At 34.9% G+C, this 21,828-nt stretch overlaps 1 protein-coding gene across 1 annotated transcript in view; it reads left to right on the top strand.

Moving 5' to 3' along the window:
- The first annotated feature begins 322 nt into the window (after positions 1-322).
- The window catches only part of LOC132546752 (NAD kinase-like), a 66,303-nt gene continuing 44,797 nt past the window's right edge, over positions 323-21,828 (top strand). The window contains exons 1-2 of the mRNA XM_060210470.1: positions 323-489; positions 11,062-11,148. Coding sequence (XP_060066453.1) covers positions 380-489; positions 11,062-11,148 — 197 coding nt within the window. The 5' untranslated portion in view covers positions 323-379. The remainder of the gene's footprint in view (positions 490-11,061; positions 11,149-21,828) is intronic.

The following is a 21,828-nucleotide window of genomic DNA, read 5'->3' as shown; positions in this document are numbered from 1 at the left end:
TTACTTACTCTATGTATTGCTAACGCTTTAAATACAACTCCTGTTCCTGCTAAATGAAGTTTGTTTATTTTACACAAATAAATATCAGATATAATAATGCCTTATGTACCATAATTGGAATTCGAAGGACATTATAAGTATCTATGTCATCATTTATTTGACTTTCATTTGTATGTGGTTGTGAAAAATTTCAAGCGTTTTATTGACCCCGACAACACGAAAACAACTCGTGTTGTATCATGGAATGCGAGATGCGGTAGCCTAACGGTGGTTAGACACTTATTAGCTCATGGGCTACCTATAACTGGAAACTATGACTGACCCGACACAGAAGAACAATATCACAAGCAGAGATGAATCACGATCAGTTCTATTTAAAATGGATGAACAGTTACAACAGCTAAGCTTTGAAAATGGACATGAAGACTCCGACGACACAGCTTCAGAATCATTGAAACGAAGGCAACCTCGTCCTTTACAACGGAACAGGTAATTATGTGCTAAGTTTATTCATCAGCATACTACTTAATATTGCAGAACTAGACAGACAACAATATTTTAAATTAACGATTTTCTTTTTATGAGCAAGTGCCGATTGATTGAAGCTATAAAGATTAGTATGATTGTCGCATTATATCGAACACCTTGTTAATCGTATCTCTGTAGGAGTACTACGGGCCACGTTGATGAATTGCAAACAAACAAAAACATAAATGGATTGAAATGTGTTAATACTAGGAAATTTATGTTATAAAGTGAGTGAAACACTAGTATTTTTTTTATGAAAGATATCCACAAATACAACCTCAAATTCGATCATCTGAAATGACAAAAGTATATCGGAAACATGTCACATTTCCGTTTCTGGTGACATCGCTGTATCACAATCACAGAGCCACATAAGTTAGCCTAACAGTGGCAAAGAAATGCACAGATTTTACATAAAATCACCATTTAGAATGGGAATGACATTTGGATGAAAAAAAGTCAAAATAAAACCATGTCATGTAAATGTGGAAGGGTGTGTCTTAATTTGCACCTTTTCTAAAGAGTAAGATTTAAGTTGTGCATTTCCTAAAAAGTGGATCTGTCACCAGAATCGGCTAGTCTGTTTTACTATCAATAAACAGTGGTTGATTACGGATCAGATAACTGAGCTCTGCCTACTTTCCTCCTTCCTGCTGTAGGTCAAGGTACTTCATTGTTGACATGACGATAAATCAAGTACATTTAAGTAGCATTTCCTTGTGAAGGCAAATGGATGATATGACAGTTCGTTATATTGTACGAGAAGAAAATGGTTGTCTCAAACCGAACATTCTGGGATTGGGGGTGTAGTGCATGTTCTTATCAGATGATGGTCATTGTCATGTACTGCAAGTTAATGTCGTAATCAATATTTTTTCTGTAAATTGACCAAATGTCCTCATAGTCAGTTGCAGTAAGTACTGTATATAAGATCATAAATATATAAATATTGATGATATAGGTAGCAGTAAACTTGAATTATTGCTGTTTAAAACATTCAGTCTGTAACCATATATGGCAACTTTGGTTTAATTACGATTGAATTTTTGATTCTAGTGCACGTCTGAAGTTTGACATTGCCATGCTTTCTACAGAGCTTTCATTGCTGTTCATGGCTAAAAATAAAGTAGTTGCAGTTGTGTCACAACCTACAGTTAGGATGACTCATTGCATTTCTAATTAGCGAAAACAACACAAGTCAAACACCATTTTCTCATATTTAATGAATAAATAGCAGGTAAACATTGAAAAATGAAGAAAAAAGGCCTTAATAAGCAGTGTAACTGGTTGCTAGTACTACATGTATTGTATCCTGATAGTATCTATTACATAGAATATAGCCAGTATGTAACAGCTGGTCATCACTGCAACTTCCAGCTTCGAATTTTCAGACCTGTCGTATAACCGTAATGCCTTACACTTGTCTCCCCAGTATTGGATGTTGGTCAGTTGAAACACCAACATTAAAACACAGGCCATACTTAATCCGCTGCACCAATGTATCGGTAACACTCTACACCCACAGGATGTTTGAGTACCACAACACTTGATGAGTACTGTATGAATATTGTCATGTGATGACCCATAACCTTTAACTTTGCAGGTTGGGTCATCATGACATGAACATGTTTCTCTATTGACATTTCACTCCAACAATTTTTTGTAAGATTTAGAAATGATTATTGCCCTTTAATTTGTTTCTTTTACTGTTTTAATCCTGTTCAGAGATTTCTTTTGTCAGTTCTGTTTTACTGATAATATATCTTTGTATTTTAACATGACACGCTTGCACTTCAGCTCAACAAATTACTGCCCCTTTTGGTTCTTGTTGATTATTTTCTACACAATATGTCAATAGATTCCTTCTTTGTTTTGAACCACATTACAAATTCTTTAAATGTTTATACATATATATATATATATAGCTTTCTTTATTATTAGCAATATATTGACTAATATTGTTGCATTTTCATATTTTGATACGGTAAGGTACATTTTTATGCCTTTGGCATGGGACATGTTTATTTTTACCCCTATACTCTTGTTTGCAAGGAAAGAAACCCGTTTTGATTTTTTGTCCTACAAGGGCAATTAGATACTGTATTGAAAATGGGATATTTAGAATATAGAAATTGAAATTATTGCTTGAATATGTCACAGTTTAATGGAAACTAGTTATGTCTATCCATGCATACTTTTATGTTTGATACCTGAACAAACCAGTTTTCTCTGGAAAGTTTATAGGTTACTTGTCAATTAGAAATATACCTCGGATATTCCACCACGTATACAATAATTATATCATGGTTAACAGTGAAGGAGATATGTGTGTCATTATACAAATCTGGTGGCTGCAGCAGAATAGATGTCAGATGCCAAATCAAATTTACAAATATATATGTTTCTAATATGTAAAGGTTCAGTTGCAAATTATTCATTATTCAACTTTGGTAACTCAGAATTTTCTTTTTCTCTGTTTTAAAATTTTCATCTGAACACAAACGTTAGATTTCTGGGACCCATAAAACTTCACTCTGAGGGATGTTTAACATTAGATGGCTTCTTCCATATATGTGTCAATCTTATGATCTGGGCAAAAACTCTAAAACTGTTCAACTGATCTATGATCTAGTAATTTGTAAGATTTCATTTTAGATATTCTTTTTATTACTATGGCACAAAATAGCGATCAAGTGATTTAAAAGTCCACATAACTCAAATAAATGACGTATTACCAGAGCTTATTTTCTGTCAAGCAGATTAATCCTCGATATTACCAAATAGTGATCAAAAACATCAGTGAAAGACACTTCGGATTTACAAATGAATATCAAAATATTAATTGGTATTATGAAGCCATGACTGAAAGTTGATTTGAATTTTCTTACCAAAAGCTGGGCCTAGTGTAACTCCTTGTTTATGTTTTTTTAAGTTGCCCAAGGCAAAGTCTCGTGGTGACCCTTAGGGAACACCTTCATCTGGCGTTGTGCATTTGTAAACAATTTGACATTTTCGACTTCGTCTCAATTTCAATGAAATTTTGCAGAAAACCTTCCCTGGTCAAAGATAAAACAAAAAAGTGAATTATATGGTCCCCACCCCATGGGTGCTAGAGAGGTGGGGCCAAAAGTGTCAAATTTACTCAGATTTAAAAAATCTTCTTCTCAACACCCAGATATGGTAGAATCCAATGCTCTTCATGGATGGAAGAATCTTAAGGTGGTTTACCAAAATTGTGAATTTCATGGACTCAAGGTCTCATTTCTCTGTAGGGAAGGGGTAAAGTTTACGATATTTTATATAGGAAAAATAGAATTTTTGAGTATAATTTATTTAATTTCCTTTGGAAATATTTCAGACTTCATTAGAATTATGAATGAAGGATGATAGCTGGATGGTATGCCCATATTGATCATGACTGATCTTCAGGGGCTGTTAGGCAGGGCCAAAAGGGGTAAAATTGACTTAAATTTCCATAATCTTCTTCTCAACGCTCAGATATGATTCAATCAAATGTTCTTCTAGGATGAAAGTGTCTCTAGGTGGTTTCATTACCAAAGTAGGTATCACATTTCTTCCTGAAGAGGAGCTTAACTTTACTATAATTTTTATAGATAAACTGCATTTTTGAGCATAACGTTATTCATTTTCCTCAGGATATGTAAGATTTATTAGTATAGAATGACAGTTTGGATGGTATGCCTGTATTAACACTGGTTTACTATCATCAATGTCACAATTTCTTTCTCATGACACTTGAAAGCTACTTTCCCTTTTTAATCAAAATTTCTTATCTCAGATGACCGTCAAGGCCACTTGGCCTCTTGTTGAAACAAAAGATTATTTGATAGGATTAGATCACTACTGATCATATGCTTTTGTCATTTTTAAGGCATCCATTTACAAATGTATACACAGCTTCAGATAGGTTATAACAGTCTCTGAGGAATATTTCTGAAAAAATGCTAAGAACACCATTTTCCACAGCCATTTTTGTTGTATGAATTGACATCAAAGAGCTTTCATTTGTTTTGTTTTTTTGTAAAGAATCCTGACAAGATAGTAAAATTTCAACTTCATTCATTTTAAGGAGAGCATGACTCAAAGGTATGTACAACATGTACACTTGTATATCGTTGATGGACATAGCTCTTAACAGAAATCAAAGGCATTGAATTGTATGTAAGACAGGATGTACTCAAGGGAGGTAATCAAAAAGTGCACATAGACTGTTAGATGGGAAAGGATGTTAAGTGGCATTGCTTTGTAAAATGTAGGAGTTTTACCATGACAATTTCATACCTGTTAAGGTTTATTGATCTAACACAAGCAACAAGAATTAGCCAATGTAGTGTAATGTTGTAGGTCTCCATTAAGTCTTTTCACATCAAAGTCGTTGATGATTAAGCTCATGATACATAAAATATAGCAACATATAACCTGTTTACATCTGTCACTCAATAATACAATCTTATATACCAAAGCTGTAGGCATGGATAAAGAGGCATCTTTGTAAGTACCAATATTAAATTTTTACAATTTTACAGAAATGATAATACCAGGTAATAGTAAAAATCATTTAATATTGAATATTTTCTTGTACAAAGTATAACACAGAAGAGTTTTGCTGTTTCTCTACATTTTTTGAAGCAAAGAAAATGCTTTATGTCAATCGTACATCTATATAGGTCTTGAAGCTCAAGAATATTTCTGATCTTGAGGCATTAATTCAATATAAATAAACCTAAAAAGATTATCAATGTAGCCCCCTCCCCCACACATAAACACACATTTTTTTAAATGTTCCGTAAGATTTAAAAGAGAAACATTTTTTTTTTTCAAAATAGGTAAACGTTTTTCACCACCAGTAATTGTTAAAGGACAATTTTGTTAGCATTATAGTTGCCCTTTCACAGCTATGTACTGTTGCATGCGACTTTTTATAATAAAATTCATCATGTATAGTTTATACTATTAATTACAATAAGGAAAATAATTGACGCATATAATCAGCCTACTTCCAAGTTGATCGCCACTAATGTAAGACATTTTGAACTTGCTATATAAAACGTGGTGATTTCTTGTCCTGACAGAAGAAATGTTTTGTACCTGGACTTGAGTGATTCCTCATGGATGTGGTTTGAATTCTCAGGGTGTCCTTTATAGAATGGATCAGCAACATTAAATATATAGCCAGGCATTACCCATCATTACACACTGTCCTTTACTTGATGGTTCTACATTCTCTGTAATCTGATTATCAGCACTGTCCTTTAATTATGTCATACCTAAGCCTGGTAAATGATCACCTTCAGGGATGTTGAGCTGAAAATAACATGATTACATTAATAACATGTATGTCATGATGTGCCTACTTCACCTCTAGACTGTATGATTAAAGGTCAAAGTCATCAATTTTTTATGATCTTATAGATAACCTCCTTATTTTAGTTCACCTGATCTGAAGGGCCAAATGAGTTTATGCTGTGGCCCGGCATCCGGCGTCAACTTTTCCTTTAAACAACCTCTTCTTAATAACCAATGGACAGAATGTTTTGTTATTTGCCTGGTATGTTCCTAGGGGGAAGTCTATGTTTATGAAAAGAAATGACCTCTACCTATATTCAAGGTCACAGGGGTCAAATTTGTTGAAATATTTAAATGGTTTCTTCCCATGAACTAAAATGCCTATAGACATAATATTTGGCTGGTATGCTCCTAGGATGGAGCCAGACAAAATTTTGAAAAGAAATGGCTTTGACCTATATTCAAGGTCACAGGGGTAAAATTTGTTAAAACCTTTAAATGATATCTTCTCATGAACTCTAAAAGATCTGGAGGCATGATGTTTGGTTGGTATCTTCCTAGGATGAAACTGACAATTTTGGCAAGAAGAAATGACCTTGATGCATGCGTATTCAAGGTCACAGGGATCAAATTTGTTAAAACTTTTATACGACTTCTTCTAACCAAAAGACATAGAAGGGTGGTGTTTGGGTAATATGTTCACAAGATAAAAGGTGACATTATTTGTCAAGAAATGACCATGACTCTTATTCAAGATCACAAAGGTCATCTTTGTTAAAACTTTTAAATGACTTCTTCTGATTAACCAATCGATGCAAAAGCTTTGGCTGATAGCTCTCTAAGATAAATCCCGGCAAAGTTTGTGAAAAGAAATGACGAAGCCTTACTTGATGTCACGGGGTGAATTTAGTAAAATCTTTAAACAACTTCTTTTGACTAACCAAAAGGTGAAAAGAAATATATCAATATATTTGTGATAGGGATATCAATTCTATTTTTAATGAACATTGAATACCAGGTGAGCAATGCAGGCCCATTAGGCATCTTGGTACTGTATAAATTCTTCTGAACTGTGAAACAATTTCATAACAATATTTCTTTGAATCTTATTGGGTCACATATAGAGAAATGAAGCTGGCATTTAGTTGGTGTAGTAGACCTATAAACAGTTTCACCAAACCTGTAATACAACACCTGTACCTGTTTTGACCACATCTTATACCACTCTAAATTTATACTGTTCATATTGTTATTTCATGGGATTTTCATGATATTTAGAGGATGGAATGAAGTCATGAAATATTAACTTCTTGAAAATACGATTATAAGGGGAAAAAACCCAATTAGCTTAGTTCATGATGTCTGTGAAAAATACATCCTTTTGTGTTTGAGTTTTTGGTAAAAATGGTGAATTTATGAAACATTAAACAGCATTTACCATATTTTATTGTAAACAAATGGTAGACAATTAATGTGATGCTGTTTGTTTTCTCCTTACTGAAGCCAGCGTGATGAACATGGGCGGAGGTAAAGTTTATATCTCTCTGTCGTAGTAATGTTAGAATATAAATAGATTTTGTGTTGTCCATTCTGTGTTGTTCAAACGCTCCTTGCATTCCACGTATATGTACATAGTGCAGAATTGTAGTTCCATATTTATCTGATAATAAGCCTGTTACTTTGAGTTTACAAATGTACATGTTCTATTGTCTGGGCTTATTGTATGATGAATAAGGTATAAATTGTCAACGAATAATTTCATAGTGTTTACTAATACTTGAATACACCTGGTTTTTCATGAAGAACAATGAAAAAACTTATCCCTATCCAATTATCTTGGTCAGTATATCAAAGACATAAAACTTTCTTGGGTGCTTTTCTTCTTGTATGAAGTGTCAGTTTGTTTTCTATGTCGGTTATGGGTCCACATCTAAGTTATGGATCAGTCTCTGAAAACATCAAAAAAATCCATTTTATCTTGGATTTGGCAGGATTATCATCACCACAAAGGAATGTTCAAATTTCTTAGGAGTAACAGCAAAAAAGTGAAGAGTAAAGAAGGGAAAAGATTCAAAGAGCAAATAAAGATCAAAAACAATGGTGGACACCAAGATCTGTTTTGTTTTAGATTTGTTGATAATTTGTTGTTGGTGATCATTTATTGTACATGGAGATGAGAAATTAGAAATTGTGTGTACATATACATCTTTTTAAATCTCACACAATTATGTTATTTGTTGGTTCATTAGAATATTACTGTCCAAGCTAGCTAAGAATATGAGATATATCCAACACCTTGCTTTTTTACTATATATTCTCACCATGGCTGTGTTGTGTTATTGTTGTTTGTCCATCATTACTGAATGACTTTGCAATATTAGACCTGCTTTGTGTAATTAATTTACAAATTTAATTCCTACGATGGCTGACAAGAGTCTGACAAAAAAATATGCATCTTCATACCTTTTTGTACCTGGGTACACTTTTATATGGTACACAAAGAAATAAAAATTCCTATTTTGTTTGTGTACTACCTTGGTACCAATGTTATAAGAACTGTGTGAGTATTTGAGCTGGGGGCTTGTTTAGTATACTATGTGTCTTTGTGATAGTATAGTATACATGTTTGTTTCTGGGAGTTTGTAGAATACTTTGTTTCTGAACACATTTACATGTATATACAACACAAGCCCCTGGAAATATTGCTACCAAATGTAACCTGGTACAATCTGGGCGATGGAATGTCACTGATGTGTGATGACAGCATATTTAATTAGGGTTTAATTAATCATACTTGCTAACCTTTTTCATCTGATGATTTCACATATTTCTGAACCATCGCTGTTTTTGGTGGTTATTTTGGTACAGAAACATATAAAGGGAACAAAATGACATCTTAAATGCTTTCATATCTTTTGGTACCAATGATGGCACACAAAGAAGTGAATTTTCACATCATTTTGTACCATGCTAAAGTGTACCATGGTATAAAGAGAAATAAAAATTCCTACCATTTTGTCAGGCTCTTGTCAGCCATCATAAATTCCCTGTCAGCGTAATTTTGTAGTGTTAATTTATATTCATCCATAAAATATGTTCTAATTTTGTTTTCAGATTTTACTAAACAACATTATACAAACACTTCAAAATAATTTTAAACTTTGGCCCTCTAGCATTGCTCGATATATTTTCATCACAAAAAGTTGACATTGACCCTCTTGTCTTGTCCATCATTAAGAGGAAACATATCTTGAGGACATACCTGTATTAAGTATAGCATTTTATGATCAGGTGGCTGCAATAGCTCAATCAATCGGAGCACTGGCCTGTGTAGCCTCATGTCAAGATTCAAGGTGCATGGTCTGATGCTTCTAGTCTGTGGCATTTTTTGTTTCTCAATTTGCTGAGAAAATGGTAGTTTCGGTTTTTCAGGAAGCTGGAAAACAGACGAGTTTGTGCTGACATGGTGATGTCATTTATTTGCTAAGACACTTGATTCTAATTGCTTTCAAAAGCATGTGATAGGCCTCCTGTCTGTTGTTCAATGAGTTTACCACTAGGTATTGTAACAGGTGATAAACCCTAGCAACAAGCAAACAAATTTTAGATCAGATGTATGTTATAGCTTATCAGAGGTCACACACTTCCACGGTGAGATAAGGTTTCCTGTCAGACTGTAAATTAAATGATCTGTGGTTAATCATCATATCCTGTTGATTCCTGATGACACCAAGGAAGTCATCTCTTCCTTTCTTGGTTGTTACATCTTTATCTAGACACACAGTGTCAAGAGTTATAGACATAGACAGCTGCATGGTCAAGAGTATGGCCCTTGTTGTTAGATTATATAGACATAGACCCAATTAAGTGTAAGAGAGGATAAACCTTGAACCAGTTCTAGAGTATATAGAGCTGGCTCTGATTGTTAGTGTACGTAGACCTAGACCTAGTTGTAAAAGGGTATTTAGACCTTTGCCCAGTTGTTAGAGATTATATAGACCTGGGCTTAGTTGTTAGAGGGTAAATAGACCTTGGCCTAGTTGTTAGAGTGTATATAGACGTTGCACGAGAGTATGTAGACCTTGACCTTGCTGTAAGAGGGTGTATTTAATCTTTGTTTCAAGTCCTTGCCTGTATTTCTGTCATTGTTTTGACTGAATTGTGATGTTCGCACCAGAAGCTTTGGTTCAGTGTTATGGTTGAAATCACTGTCTAATTGGTATCTGTTTATTTTCTCTTGAGAAAGAAATTGTTTACTAACATGAACTATACTACATGATAAAGAGAAATATACAGGATGTATTCTGTTTTTAGTTCTGTTTGATGCATATATATATCAAATTAAAACCATTCCTCACCTTTCATGATGTTTTTTGTACTATTTTACATTAAAATCTCTCACAGCCCATTTGAATCACCATCCTAATGACCCAGTGCATGTGTCCTATATTAAGTATTCACATTTGTATGCCAAGTTTCAGACTAAAATTTGAGCATTTCTTCCTAATGATATTATTTCAACACACCTGAATGTGGTTGAAGCACAGTTTGTAATGAATCAGTTTATATTTTCATTTCAGCAAACAAAAGTGTGTTAAATGACTGTTCCTTACAATCAGAAAGAAATAATGGCCTTGCATTTGTTGCTCCTTCTTCAAAAACTTTTCAAATCTTTACATCTTACAATGAACCAGACTTTGTTGCTATTTCAATATTCAATGTTCGATATGGAAAAATGACAAGTTTGGCCAATATGGTAAATCCTGGCCTTTTGTTCAACTATTGAAGGTCACTATAACAATAATTACAACGTAGCTTTACAAGGTCTCCATGTAATAAGGCCTAGATAACAACTGTTAAATGATTTTGATAATATTGAATTGAAATGTAGTGGTCAAAATGTCACATATTGACAATAGGTAATTGCTTGATTCGTGTTATCTTCAACATGTTTGTATAAAAACGATTTTCAATAGCGCTTCAATTTTTCAAAAGCATAACACTTCAGATAATTTGTTGTCCAGCCTTTGGATTTCAGTCGAAAATTCATTAAGTTATAATTGAAGATTAATAAATCACCTTTTGGTCTTAATCTTCCTTTGTATCTCTTTCATTTATTAAATTATTTTATTCATCAACAAATGCTATGAACAGTTTTATTTCCTAACCTAAGAATATTGATTCAGAGAGGTGAGAATACTTACATTGTATATTCTGATGTTCCAGGAGGACAAAGTCCCTGTATGGTGTAAGTCCCAACTGCAAGTTTGGCCCAAAGGGAACTATCTTAGAGAGCAGAGAGGGCTGTGTACTGTAAGTAAAATTACTTTTCTTAATACTTCTACCGCTAAATAACAGCTTGTTTCATTATTTGTCCTGTCAGACATAAAACTATCTATACTCTCACTCACTTCTACCACTAAACAACAGCTTATTTCATTATTTGTCCTGTCACTCTTAAACCTATCTATATTCTCACTCACTTCCACCACTAAACAACAACTTGCTTTTCCTGGCCTATAAACCACACCAAAGAGGTTTTTAGCGATTTTCACGATTTCATCCACGTATAAACCGCAACGGCATTTAAGCCGCATCCTTTCTTATGATATGATGACCACTGTTGTTGACGTTTGATATACCAGTTACAGATAACAGGAGGCAGTTTATCAAGATTGTCAGTTTGACATTTAATGAAGTTTACTGATGAATTTTGCACAAATAATCCTAATTTTATGGATGTATTTTTAGCCCACCATCTATTCAAATAGATATGATGACCACTGCGTGTTGACGTCCGTCCGTCCGATATACAATTCTTGTTACCACTATTTCTGGAAACTGGAGGCAGTTTATCAAATTTCATATGCAGGTTTGACATTTAATGAAGTTTACTTTTTTGAATTTTGCACAAATAATGGCCTAATTTTATGGATGTATTTTTGTTACCATGCTATTTCAAAAGATGGTGGGTTATTCAAATTTCATATGCAGTTTCCCCTTGGTCCCTAGTTGTGCATTGTACCTTTTTTGGACTGATTCGCATTCAAGAGGGCCGACAGAAGGCCAGCTAGGATTTTGGATGTAAGAGTTTGTTACCGCTATTTCTGAAAAGTACTAAATGGATCTTCCTCAAATTTCATATGCAGTTTCCCTTTGGTCCCTAGTTGTGCATTGTACCTTTTTTGGACTGATTCAAATTCAAGATGGCTGACAGGCAACCATCTTGGATTTTGGAAGTAAAAGTTTGTTACTGCTATTTCTTGGAAAGTACTGGATGGATCTTTCTCAAATTTCATATGCAGTTTCCCCTTAGTCCCTAGTTGTGCATTGTACCTTTTTTGGACTGATTCGAATTCAAGATGGCCGACAGGTGGCCATCTTGGATTTTGGAAGTAAAAGTTTGTTACCGCTATTTCTGAGAAAGTACTAAATGGATCTTCCTCAAATTTCATATGCAGTTTCCCTTTGGTCCCTAGTTGTGCATTGTACCTTTTTTGGACTGATTCAAATTCAAGATGGCTGACAGGCAACCATCTTGGATTTTGGAAGTAAAAGTTTGTTACTGCTATTTCTTGGAAAGTACTGGATGGATCTTTCTCAAATTTCATATGCAGGTTCCCCTTGGTCCCTAGTTGTGCATTGTACCTTTTTTGGACTGATTCGAATTCAAGATGGCCGACAGGTGGCCATCTTGGATTTTGGATGTAAAAGTTTGTTACAGCTATTTCTTGGAAAGTACTGGATGGATCTTTCTCAAATTTCATATGCAGTTTCCCCTTAGTCCCTAGTTGTGCATTGTACCTTTTTGGACTGATTCGAATTCAAGATGGCCGACAGGTGGCCATCTTGGATTTTGAATGTAAAAGTTTGTTACTGCTATTTCTTGGAAAGTACTGGATGGATCTTTCTCAAATTTCATATGCAGGTTCCCCTTGGTCCCTAGTTGTGCATTGTACCTTTTTTGGACTGATTCGAATTCAAGATGGCCGACAGGTGGCCATCTTGGATTTTGGATGTAAAAATTTGTTACAGCTATTTCTTGGAAAGTACTGGATGGATCTTTCTCAAATTTCATATGCAGGTTCCCCTTGGTCCCTAGTTGTGCATTGTACCTTTTTTGGACTGATTCGAATTCAAGATGGCCGACAGGCAGCCATCTTGGATTTTGGATGTAAAAGTTTGTTACAGCTATTTCTTGGAAAGTACTGGATGGATCTTTCTCAAATTTCATATGCAGTTTCCCCTTAGTCCCTAGTTGTGCATTGTACCTTTTTTGGACTGATTCGAATTCAAGATGGCCGACAGGTGGCCATCTTGGATTTTGAATGTAAAAGTTTGTTACTGCTATTTCTTGGAAAGTACTGGATGGATCTTTCTCAAATTTCATATGCAGGTTCCCCTTGGTCCCTAGTTGTGCATTGTACCTTTTTTGGACTGATTCGAATTCAAGATGGCCGACAGGTGGCCATCTTGGATTTTGGATGTAAAAGTTTGTTACAGCTATTTCTTGGAAAGTACTGGATGGATCTTTCTCAAATTTCATATGCAGGTTCCCCTTGGTCCCTAGTTGTGCATTGTACCTTTTTTGGACTGATTCGAATTCAAGATGGCCGACAGGTGGCCATCTTGGATTTTGGATGTAAAAATTTGTTACAGCTATTTCTTGGAAAGTACTGGATGGATCTTTCTCAAATTTCATATGCAGGTTCCCCTTGGTCCCTAGTTGTGCATTGTACCTTTTTTGGACTGATTCGAATTCAAGATGGCCGACAGGCAGCCATCTTGGATTTTGGAAGTAAAAGTTTGTTACTGCTATTTCTTGGAAAGTACTGGATGGATCTTTCTCAAATTTCATATGCAGTTTCCCCTTAGTCCCTAGTTGTGCATTGTACCTTTTTTGGACTGATTCGAATTCAAGATGGCCGACAGGTGGCCATCTTGGATTTTGAATGTAAAAGTTTGTTACTGCTATTTCTTGGAAAGTACTGGATGGATCTTTCTCAAATTTCATATGCAGGTTCCCCTTGGTCCCTAGTTGTGCATTGTACCTTTTTTGGACTGATTCGAATTCAAGATGGCCGACAGGTGGCCATCTTGGATTTTGGATGTAAAAGTTTGTTACAGCTATTTCTTGGAAAGTACTGGATGGATCTTTCTCAAATTTCATATGCAGGTTCCCCTTGGTCCCTAGTTGTGCATTGTACCTTTTTTGGACTGATTCGAATTCAAGATGGCCGACAGGCAGCCATCTTGGATTTTGGAAGTAAAAGTTTGTTACTGCTATTTCTTGGAAAGTACTGGATGGATCTTTCTCAAATTTCATATGCAGTTTCCCCTTGGTCCCTAGTTGTGCATTGTACCTTTTTTGGACTTATTCGAATTCAAGATGGCAGACAGGTGGCCATCTTGGATTTTGAATGTAAACGTTTGTTACTGCTATTTCTTGAAAAGTACTGGATGGATCTTTCTCAAATTTCATATGCAGGTTCCCTTTGGTTCCAAGTTGTGCATTATACCTTTTTGGACTGATCCGAAATCAAGATGGCTGACAGGCAGCCATCTTGGATTTTGAGAGTAAAATCTTGTTACTGCTATATCTGAGGAAGTCCAGGATGGATCCTTCTGATATTTCATAGATATTGGTTTCCCTTGGTCCCTAGTTGTGCATTGTACCTTTTTTGGACTGATTTGAAATCAAGGTGGCCCACAGGCAGCCATCTTGGATGTCGACAGTAATACAGCACAAGCATATTGTCCATTATCCACCTGTAACTGACTGCTATCTAATAATACTTTGGGATCTTTTTCAAATGATATTTGCTAATAGGTGCTTAATAAAAATATCTTGTGCCATCATTGAGTACATTCAATGAAGACCAGTTCATGAACATTTACAACACCTGTAACAAACAAAAAAAAATCTTCAAGAACTGAAAACAGATCCTCAAATGGTGGGCGCCAAGATCCCTCTGGGATCTCTTGTTAAATTATGCTGGTCATTTAAAATACATAAAATATTGAACTTATTTGGGGCCTACAATGATTGCCAATGCACAGTTAGGGCCTCATGTTACGTACAGTATTGCAACCTCTCCACCGGTGTCTGTAGTGTTAAATATTAACTAAGGCTATTGCATGTTGATAAAGTTCCTATAATCCTGTAATATAACTTTTGTAAGCTGCATCAAAGTCACAGACATTGTAAACAAACATGGCGACCATTCTAGAATTTGACCTCTTGACCCCATGACGGAAATCGTGTAAGCGGGTAAAACACTTTTCCACATGAAGAGGCTGTATTAAGGGCCATTCCCAGCATCCTATATCTTCTTGAATAGTACAAAAACACCCTTTCAAAGGTTTTAGTAATAGTATACACACATTGTTTTTGATGCCCCTGTCGGAGGCCACAACCTATCAATCCCAGGGTGCAATAGTCTACTGGAAACATCCACTACTCTTTCTCGAATATACAGTGTGAAGAAGCCACGTAAGTCAAGAATATATTATTAATTAAATCCACTGGAATGTTATTCGATTGCAATTTTCAAATCATTTAGTGTACAATTGCAATTGGTTCTACACGATTTGTTTCAGTCACAAACACATGGTAAAATCCAGTTATTGACATCTTTGAACTAATTATTTATTACTAGCACCAATCGCATATATAACAATGAACATATAAATGACGGCCACACAGGTCCGGTCCTTCCAAACACACAGTCCGGGAAGCGAGACACACAGTCTCCGAAGACACACAGTCTTAGGGCACAATCGTTCCCGCACGGTAGGCTGTCTGTTCTCTAGTCGACTCAATATCTCTCTCCGCGCATAAGAGTTCCCGCGCAAGGGGAATAACTCAAGTGGTCGTTACCACATTCTGGTACTACATTTTTTTTTCCTTTCCGCCATTTTTTTCAGTTTTGTTTACATATAAACGGCACTGACATATAAGCCGCACGCCCAACTCACGAGAGAAAAAATGTGGCTTATAGGCTTGAAAATACGGTATACTCCTCTACATTTCCTGTCAGACCCAAACCTATCTACTCTTCTAAATAGAACAAAAACAACTTTTCTTTATAGTTTGACTGCAAAAAAGTTAAAGAAGACTTTGTTTTCCTGCAGTGAATTTATGATATCATCACAATGACAAGTTAAAACAGAACTAACAACTGCTGTGGTCACTTGTATACCACTGCCTTCTGTTCCTGCCGATATTGTCAGTATGATGGAGATGACTATTGCAGTAATCTGAACACAATCACAATCTTATCTTTTTATGTTTGTTAATGAAAATTATCAATTACATGATCGTAATTAAAAGATCTGTATGATAGTTTCATTTTTACAAATGTTATTTTAAGCCCACCATTATCAGATGGTCAGTAGTCCATGTGTCAATAAGCAATAATCTCTAATTCTGGAGAAGTAGGGTATGGCTCTTTTACAAATTTCACATGTAGGATCCCCTTGGTCCCTAGTTGTGTCCTTTTGATTTTGGGTCTGATCCAGAAAAACAAATTGGCTGACAGGCAGCCATCAAGGATTTTGACTTTGTAGGAATTATTAGTATAGGATGACATGCATTGTACTGTATTTAGTGTCACAATTTCTGTTTCATAACACGTAATAACTACCCTTTAACCTTTATATTCAATATTGTGTATCACAGGTGACGGTCAAGGTCACTAGGCCTCTTGTTTTTTACATATGTTATATCTGTCATGTAAATCAAGAATACTCCATACATTCTGGTGATAATTTTGAATGTGTACAAAGGTGAGCAAGGAGATGTTAACTGGTTTTTCATTGAAATGAAACCTACTGTACAGTCATTGTCGATTATAGCTGGAATATGAAGGCTTGATAGGTTGATAACTCAGAAATTAACATATTGTCTGTAGATCTTCTGGGATTTAGATGCAATAATTAATACATACAGATGTAATTGGAAGGAGTCATGAAACAGCTCCTAGCTGCTGGGGTGTGAATTAGGCCTGTAACAGGTATTCTTCTTTCTGGTTTTCACCTCCACCAAAGGATTAGGGATTCGGGTGAGGCTTTAGTGATGGTCTCTAGCCAGTTACTCTACCACTAAAGGGAAATCCCCACTAGGTAAGGCTAGAAACTTGGCCATGTCTCCCCCCAACTTGTAGTATCAGTAGGACTCATCAGTATAAAACATACACTTTGTATTGGAGACCTAATAATGTGCAGCGCTCAAACAAGCTATGAACTGATGAAATGATGTCAGTCACTATTGTGTAAGATAATTTAAAGGAATGAAAAAAAGAAACAGTTTACTGGATAAACAAACAAGTAATTGATCAGTTACTAACCAGTTATAATAACTGATCATCGATATTGAAATCTCCACCCATCTCCAGAACCACAAGAAGATACTAAAACCTTCAAAAGCCTATAACCGTGCACAACAATGCAAAAGGTGCAGATTTGACGGTCACACTTGACTGGACATGATCAGTTATTACCTCTCCAATCACATTTATCTTCCATAATGATCATATATAGATCCTTTCAGGACTTTGTCGTGAACATTTATGTAATATAGATATAATCAGCGTGACCAGTCACTCAAGATTATATGTCAATTTATATAGATATGGATCACTTCCTTCATTCCTTCATATCAATGCATTTCATACACAGCGTCAAAGAGACCAAACAGCCAGCCAATATTTACAACATTAACATTCCTCTGTCAAGGAAGTGTTAGAGAATGATCATCTGGAAAATTGTCAAGGAACAATCAATAAGTCATGAATATTACTGTAAACAAGCAAATGAATGTTTGAAGAATATTACTGTAAACAAACAAATGAATGTTTGAAGAATATTACTGTAAACAAGTAAATGAATGTTTGAAAAATATTACTTTAAACAAGTAAATGAATGTTTGAAGAATATTACTGTAAACAAGCAAATGAATGTTTGAAGGATATTACTGTAAACAATCAAAGGAATGCTTGCCAGGGCCTGCATGGCTATCGTTTTTCTTTGAACAATTGAACAGCATAGACTTGCTCAAGTTAGATATCAAAATACATAAACCTTTTTCAAGTCTGTAGATATCTGGTATTCTAGGTATTGGTTTCAGTTTAGTTACATAATGAATGTTATGAAAAAATATGCTAAACTGAAAATAGTTGAGGTTTGAGATTTGGGTTCAGAACTGCAGCTGACAAAACATGACTGGTGTGATGAATTTGATGTAATTTGAATTAAACTGTTTATTTAGTGTTTGCTTAATATTAGTAAATTATGCAGTTACAACTGTTTTAGGAAAGATAAGAAGTCACACAAGACATTTGGTCATGAAATACAGGTGTCCCACAAGACAGTCGGTCATGAAATACAGGTGTCACACAAGACAGTCGGTCATGAAATGCAGGTGTCACACAAGACAGGTGGTCATAAAATACAGGTGTCCCACAAGACAGTCGGTCATGAAATACAGGTGTCACACAAGACAGTCGGTCATGAAATACAGGTGTCACACAAGACAGTCGGTCATGAAATACAGGTGTCACACAAGACAGGTGGTCATAAAATACAGGTGTCACACAAGACAGTCGGTCATGAAATACAGGTGTCACACAAGACAGTCGGTCATGAAATACAGGTGTCACACAAGACAGGTGGTCATAAAATACAGGTGTCCCACAAGACAGGTGGTCATAAAATACAGGTGTCACACAAGACAGTCGGTCATGAAATACAGGTGTCACACAAGACAGGTGGTCATAAAATACAGGTGTCACACAAGACAGGTGTCACACAAGACAGGTGGTCATAGAATACAGGTGTCACACAAGACAGGTGGTCATAAAATACAGGTGTCACACAAGACAGGTGGTCATAAAATACAGGTGTCACACAAGACAGGTGGTCATAAAATACAGGTGTCACACAAGACAGGTGGTCATAAAATACAGGTGTCACACAAGACAGGTGGTCATAAAATACAGGTGTCACACAAGACAGGTGGTCATAAAATACAGGTGTCACACAAGACAGGTGGTCATAAAATACAGGTGTCACACAAGACAGGTGGTCATAAAATACAGGTGTCACACAAGACAGGTGGTCATAAAATACAGGTGTCACACAAGACAGGTGGTCATAAAATACAGGTGTCTATATCAACAGGTTTGACTGTATACATGATGTATTATACTAAATAAAATGACAATAGGATTACAGAAAGCTGTGACCAACAAGCAGCAGTATTGATCTATAAGCATGTCACTGGCACAGATGTTATCATTAACATCAATACACCATACATATTAGATATACCATGTTGTTCATAACTAACAGCCTTGGTACCTACCAAGGGAGGACTATTGCAATTTTAAAATAAATCCGAAAAATGAAAAAAAAAAAACATAAAAAAACATAGAGATATAATGACATTTTCATGCCAGTTACTATAGTTCAGTATTAGATTGTGTGGAACTAAAGGAAAAGAATAGCAACGTAACAAGTTGAGGAATTTATTTGAATAAATGTAGACATAGAACTATGATATGTTTCAATCAATATGTCTATCCTATCTATAAGTCTAGATCAAGAAGCTAAAATATAATTATGATATATTCCAATATATCTGTACTGTGATAGTGTCAAGTCAGTAATAATTATGATATATTCCAATATATCTGTACTGTGATAGTGTCAAGTCAGTAATAATTAGGATATATTCCAATATATCTGTACTGTGATAGTGTCAAGTCAGTAATAATTAGGATATATTCCAATATATCTGTACTGTGATAGTGTCAAGTCAGTAGTCAGTAATAATTAGGATATATTCCAATATATCTGTACTGTGATAGTGTCAAGTCAGTAATAATTAGGATATATTCCAATATATCTGTACTGTGATAGTGTCAAGTCAGTAATAATTAGGATATATTCCAATATATCTGTACTGTGATAGTGTCAAGTCAGTAATAATTAGGATTCCAATATATCTGTACTGTGATATATAATAATTAGGATATATTCCAATATATCTGTACTGTGATAGTGTCAAGTCAGTAATAATTATGATATATTCCAATATATCTGTACTGTGATAGTGTCAAGTCAGTAATAATTAGGATTCCAATATATCTGTACTGTGATAGTGTCAAGTCAGTAATAATTATGATATATTCCAATATATCTGTACTGTGATAGTGTCAAGTCAGTAATAATTATGATATATTCCAATATATCTGTACTGTGATAGTGTCAAGTCAGTAATAATTAGGATATATTCCAATATATCTGTACTGTGATAGTGTCAAGTCAGTAATAATTATGATATATTCTATATTTTTATTATTATAATCTTTACTGGGATAGTGTCTAGTTATAGTTATAAGGACAATATATTTCGGTATATTAATAACACTAGAATAGATATAATTTATAATTCTTTGAATATTAACATAGTTAAATTCTGGTAATGATATATTAACACATAAAATCTTGTCATTAAGGATGTTTTTACAGAAGTTTATGATCCTGGCAAGTGTTGTGCATATATATCAACAGTAGATGTGTTGGTAGTTGACAATGAATACACAGTTTTATGTTAATCATGAGATTTTCCTAGTGAGATTTTCGGTCAATTGATGTACTGGTCCAGCTTTATGTATATCATCCTAACCTCTAGTGACACTTGTACAAGTTGTTATGTGATCAGTCAAAAATCATAACAAATGAAGAAACTGTGGTAAAAATTTTGCCATGAAAAAGGCATCTTTGATATTCCAGGGGTTACAATCACTTTCCCTTTCTGTACCCCTGGAACATGTCATGGCAAAATTGAAGGCACAAGGGAAGCAATTTGATTGGTTCTAGAAGAAAAAAAACTGACCAATCACAGGCTGATACACTCCTTTTGAAGATTACAGAGGAGCAACGCCCAATTTCAAAGCCATTACAATATAGCATTATGCAACCTTGAGATTTGAGTGATGGACATGAAAGGATCAAACTAATCTTTTCATTGTGTCCACAAGGAGTCGCACAGGGAACCTTCAGTTATGCCATGATCTGTTCTAGGGGTGCAGAGAACGAATTCCTGGAGTATCGTGGATGTAGTCTGAAATCTCTAATGATATCTGGATGTTTGATCAGTGAGATTATACTGCAAGATATAAATCACTTCTTATATCAGATGTGTTCCTATCAATATCTATTCATATTGTGTATCAGTACTATATCTTATCAGGTAGATCAATAATTAAGGTAGTTCAGGTGTAAAAGCTAGATTTTTATAAAAAAAATTGAAGGTAAGAACATCAATATTTACCTAAAGCACCTGGTATAATAAATTTACTTGGTAGACCTTAAATAACATGGGAAAGTTGATGTACCAGAAGTTTTCTATTTTGTTATATAAGGACCTTTTAGACCACACTTACTTTTTATGTGACAAATTATCTTCACTCAGATGCTGTTTAATTGACGCAGAGTCGAAGGGTGAAGAAGCAGGAACAAAGAGATCAAATAGACGTGATTTTATTACAATGTAATGTTGGCTCCGTGCAAATACATAAATTTACACAAGCTTGACAAAATGAACAAATCTTATATTGCTGTTTAAATAAAGCATGTGGAATATATTCAGGTCTGTTGACATTAACATGTATTTTCACACTGTTAACTGGAACAAAACAACACTTTATCTTGTGTATGATTTGTCCACTTCAAGCGTTTCAAGTAAAACTATTAGATAGGTACATGTATCGACCGTACTTGTGTAAGAATAATCACAGTATTTATACTAAGGGAGATAACAGTGCTGTTCTTATGAACAATCTCACACAAACACACATAGTCTTTTTAAACTGATGTTGTGTGATGAAAAATGAAATGATAATTCAACAGTTTGCTATAATAAGGTGGATTTATGTACTGATAGTAAAATAGAAGAAAAAAAATTATAATTTATGTTTTTGAATATAA

Source organism: Ylistrum balloti, unplaced genomic scaffold (assembly GCF_031769215.1).
Source record: "Ylistrum balloti isolate Yb309-2 unplaced genomic scaffold, AGI_CSIRO_Ybal_v1 Utg369912, whole genome shotgun sequence".
Taxonomy (NCBI): Eukaryota; Metazoa; Mollusca; class Bivalvia; order Pectinida; family Pectinidae; genus Ylistrum; species Ylistrum balloti.
Note: the sequence above shows the minus strand (reverse complement) of the source record. Positions and strands in the feature narration are given on the sequence as shown.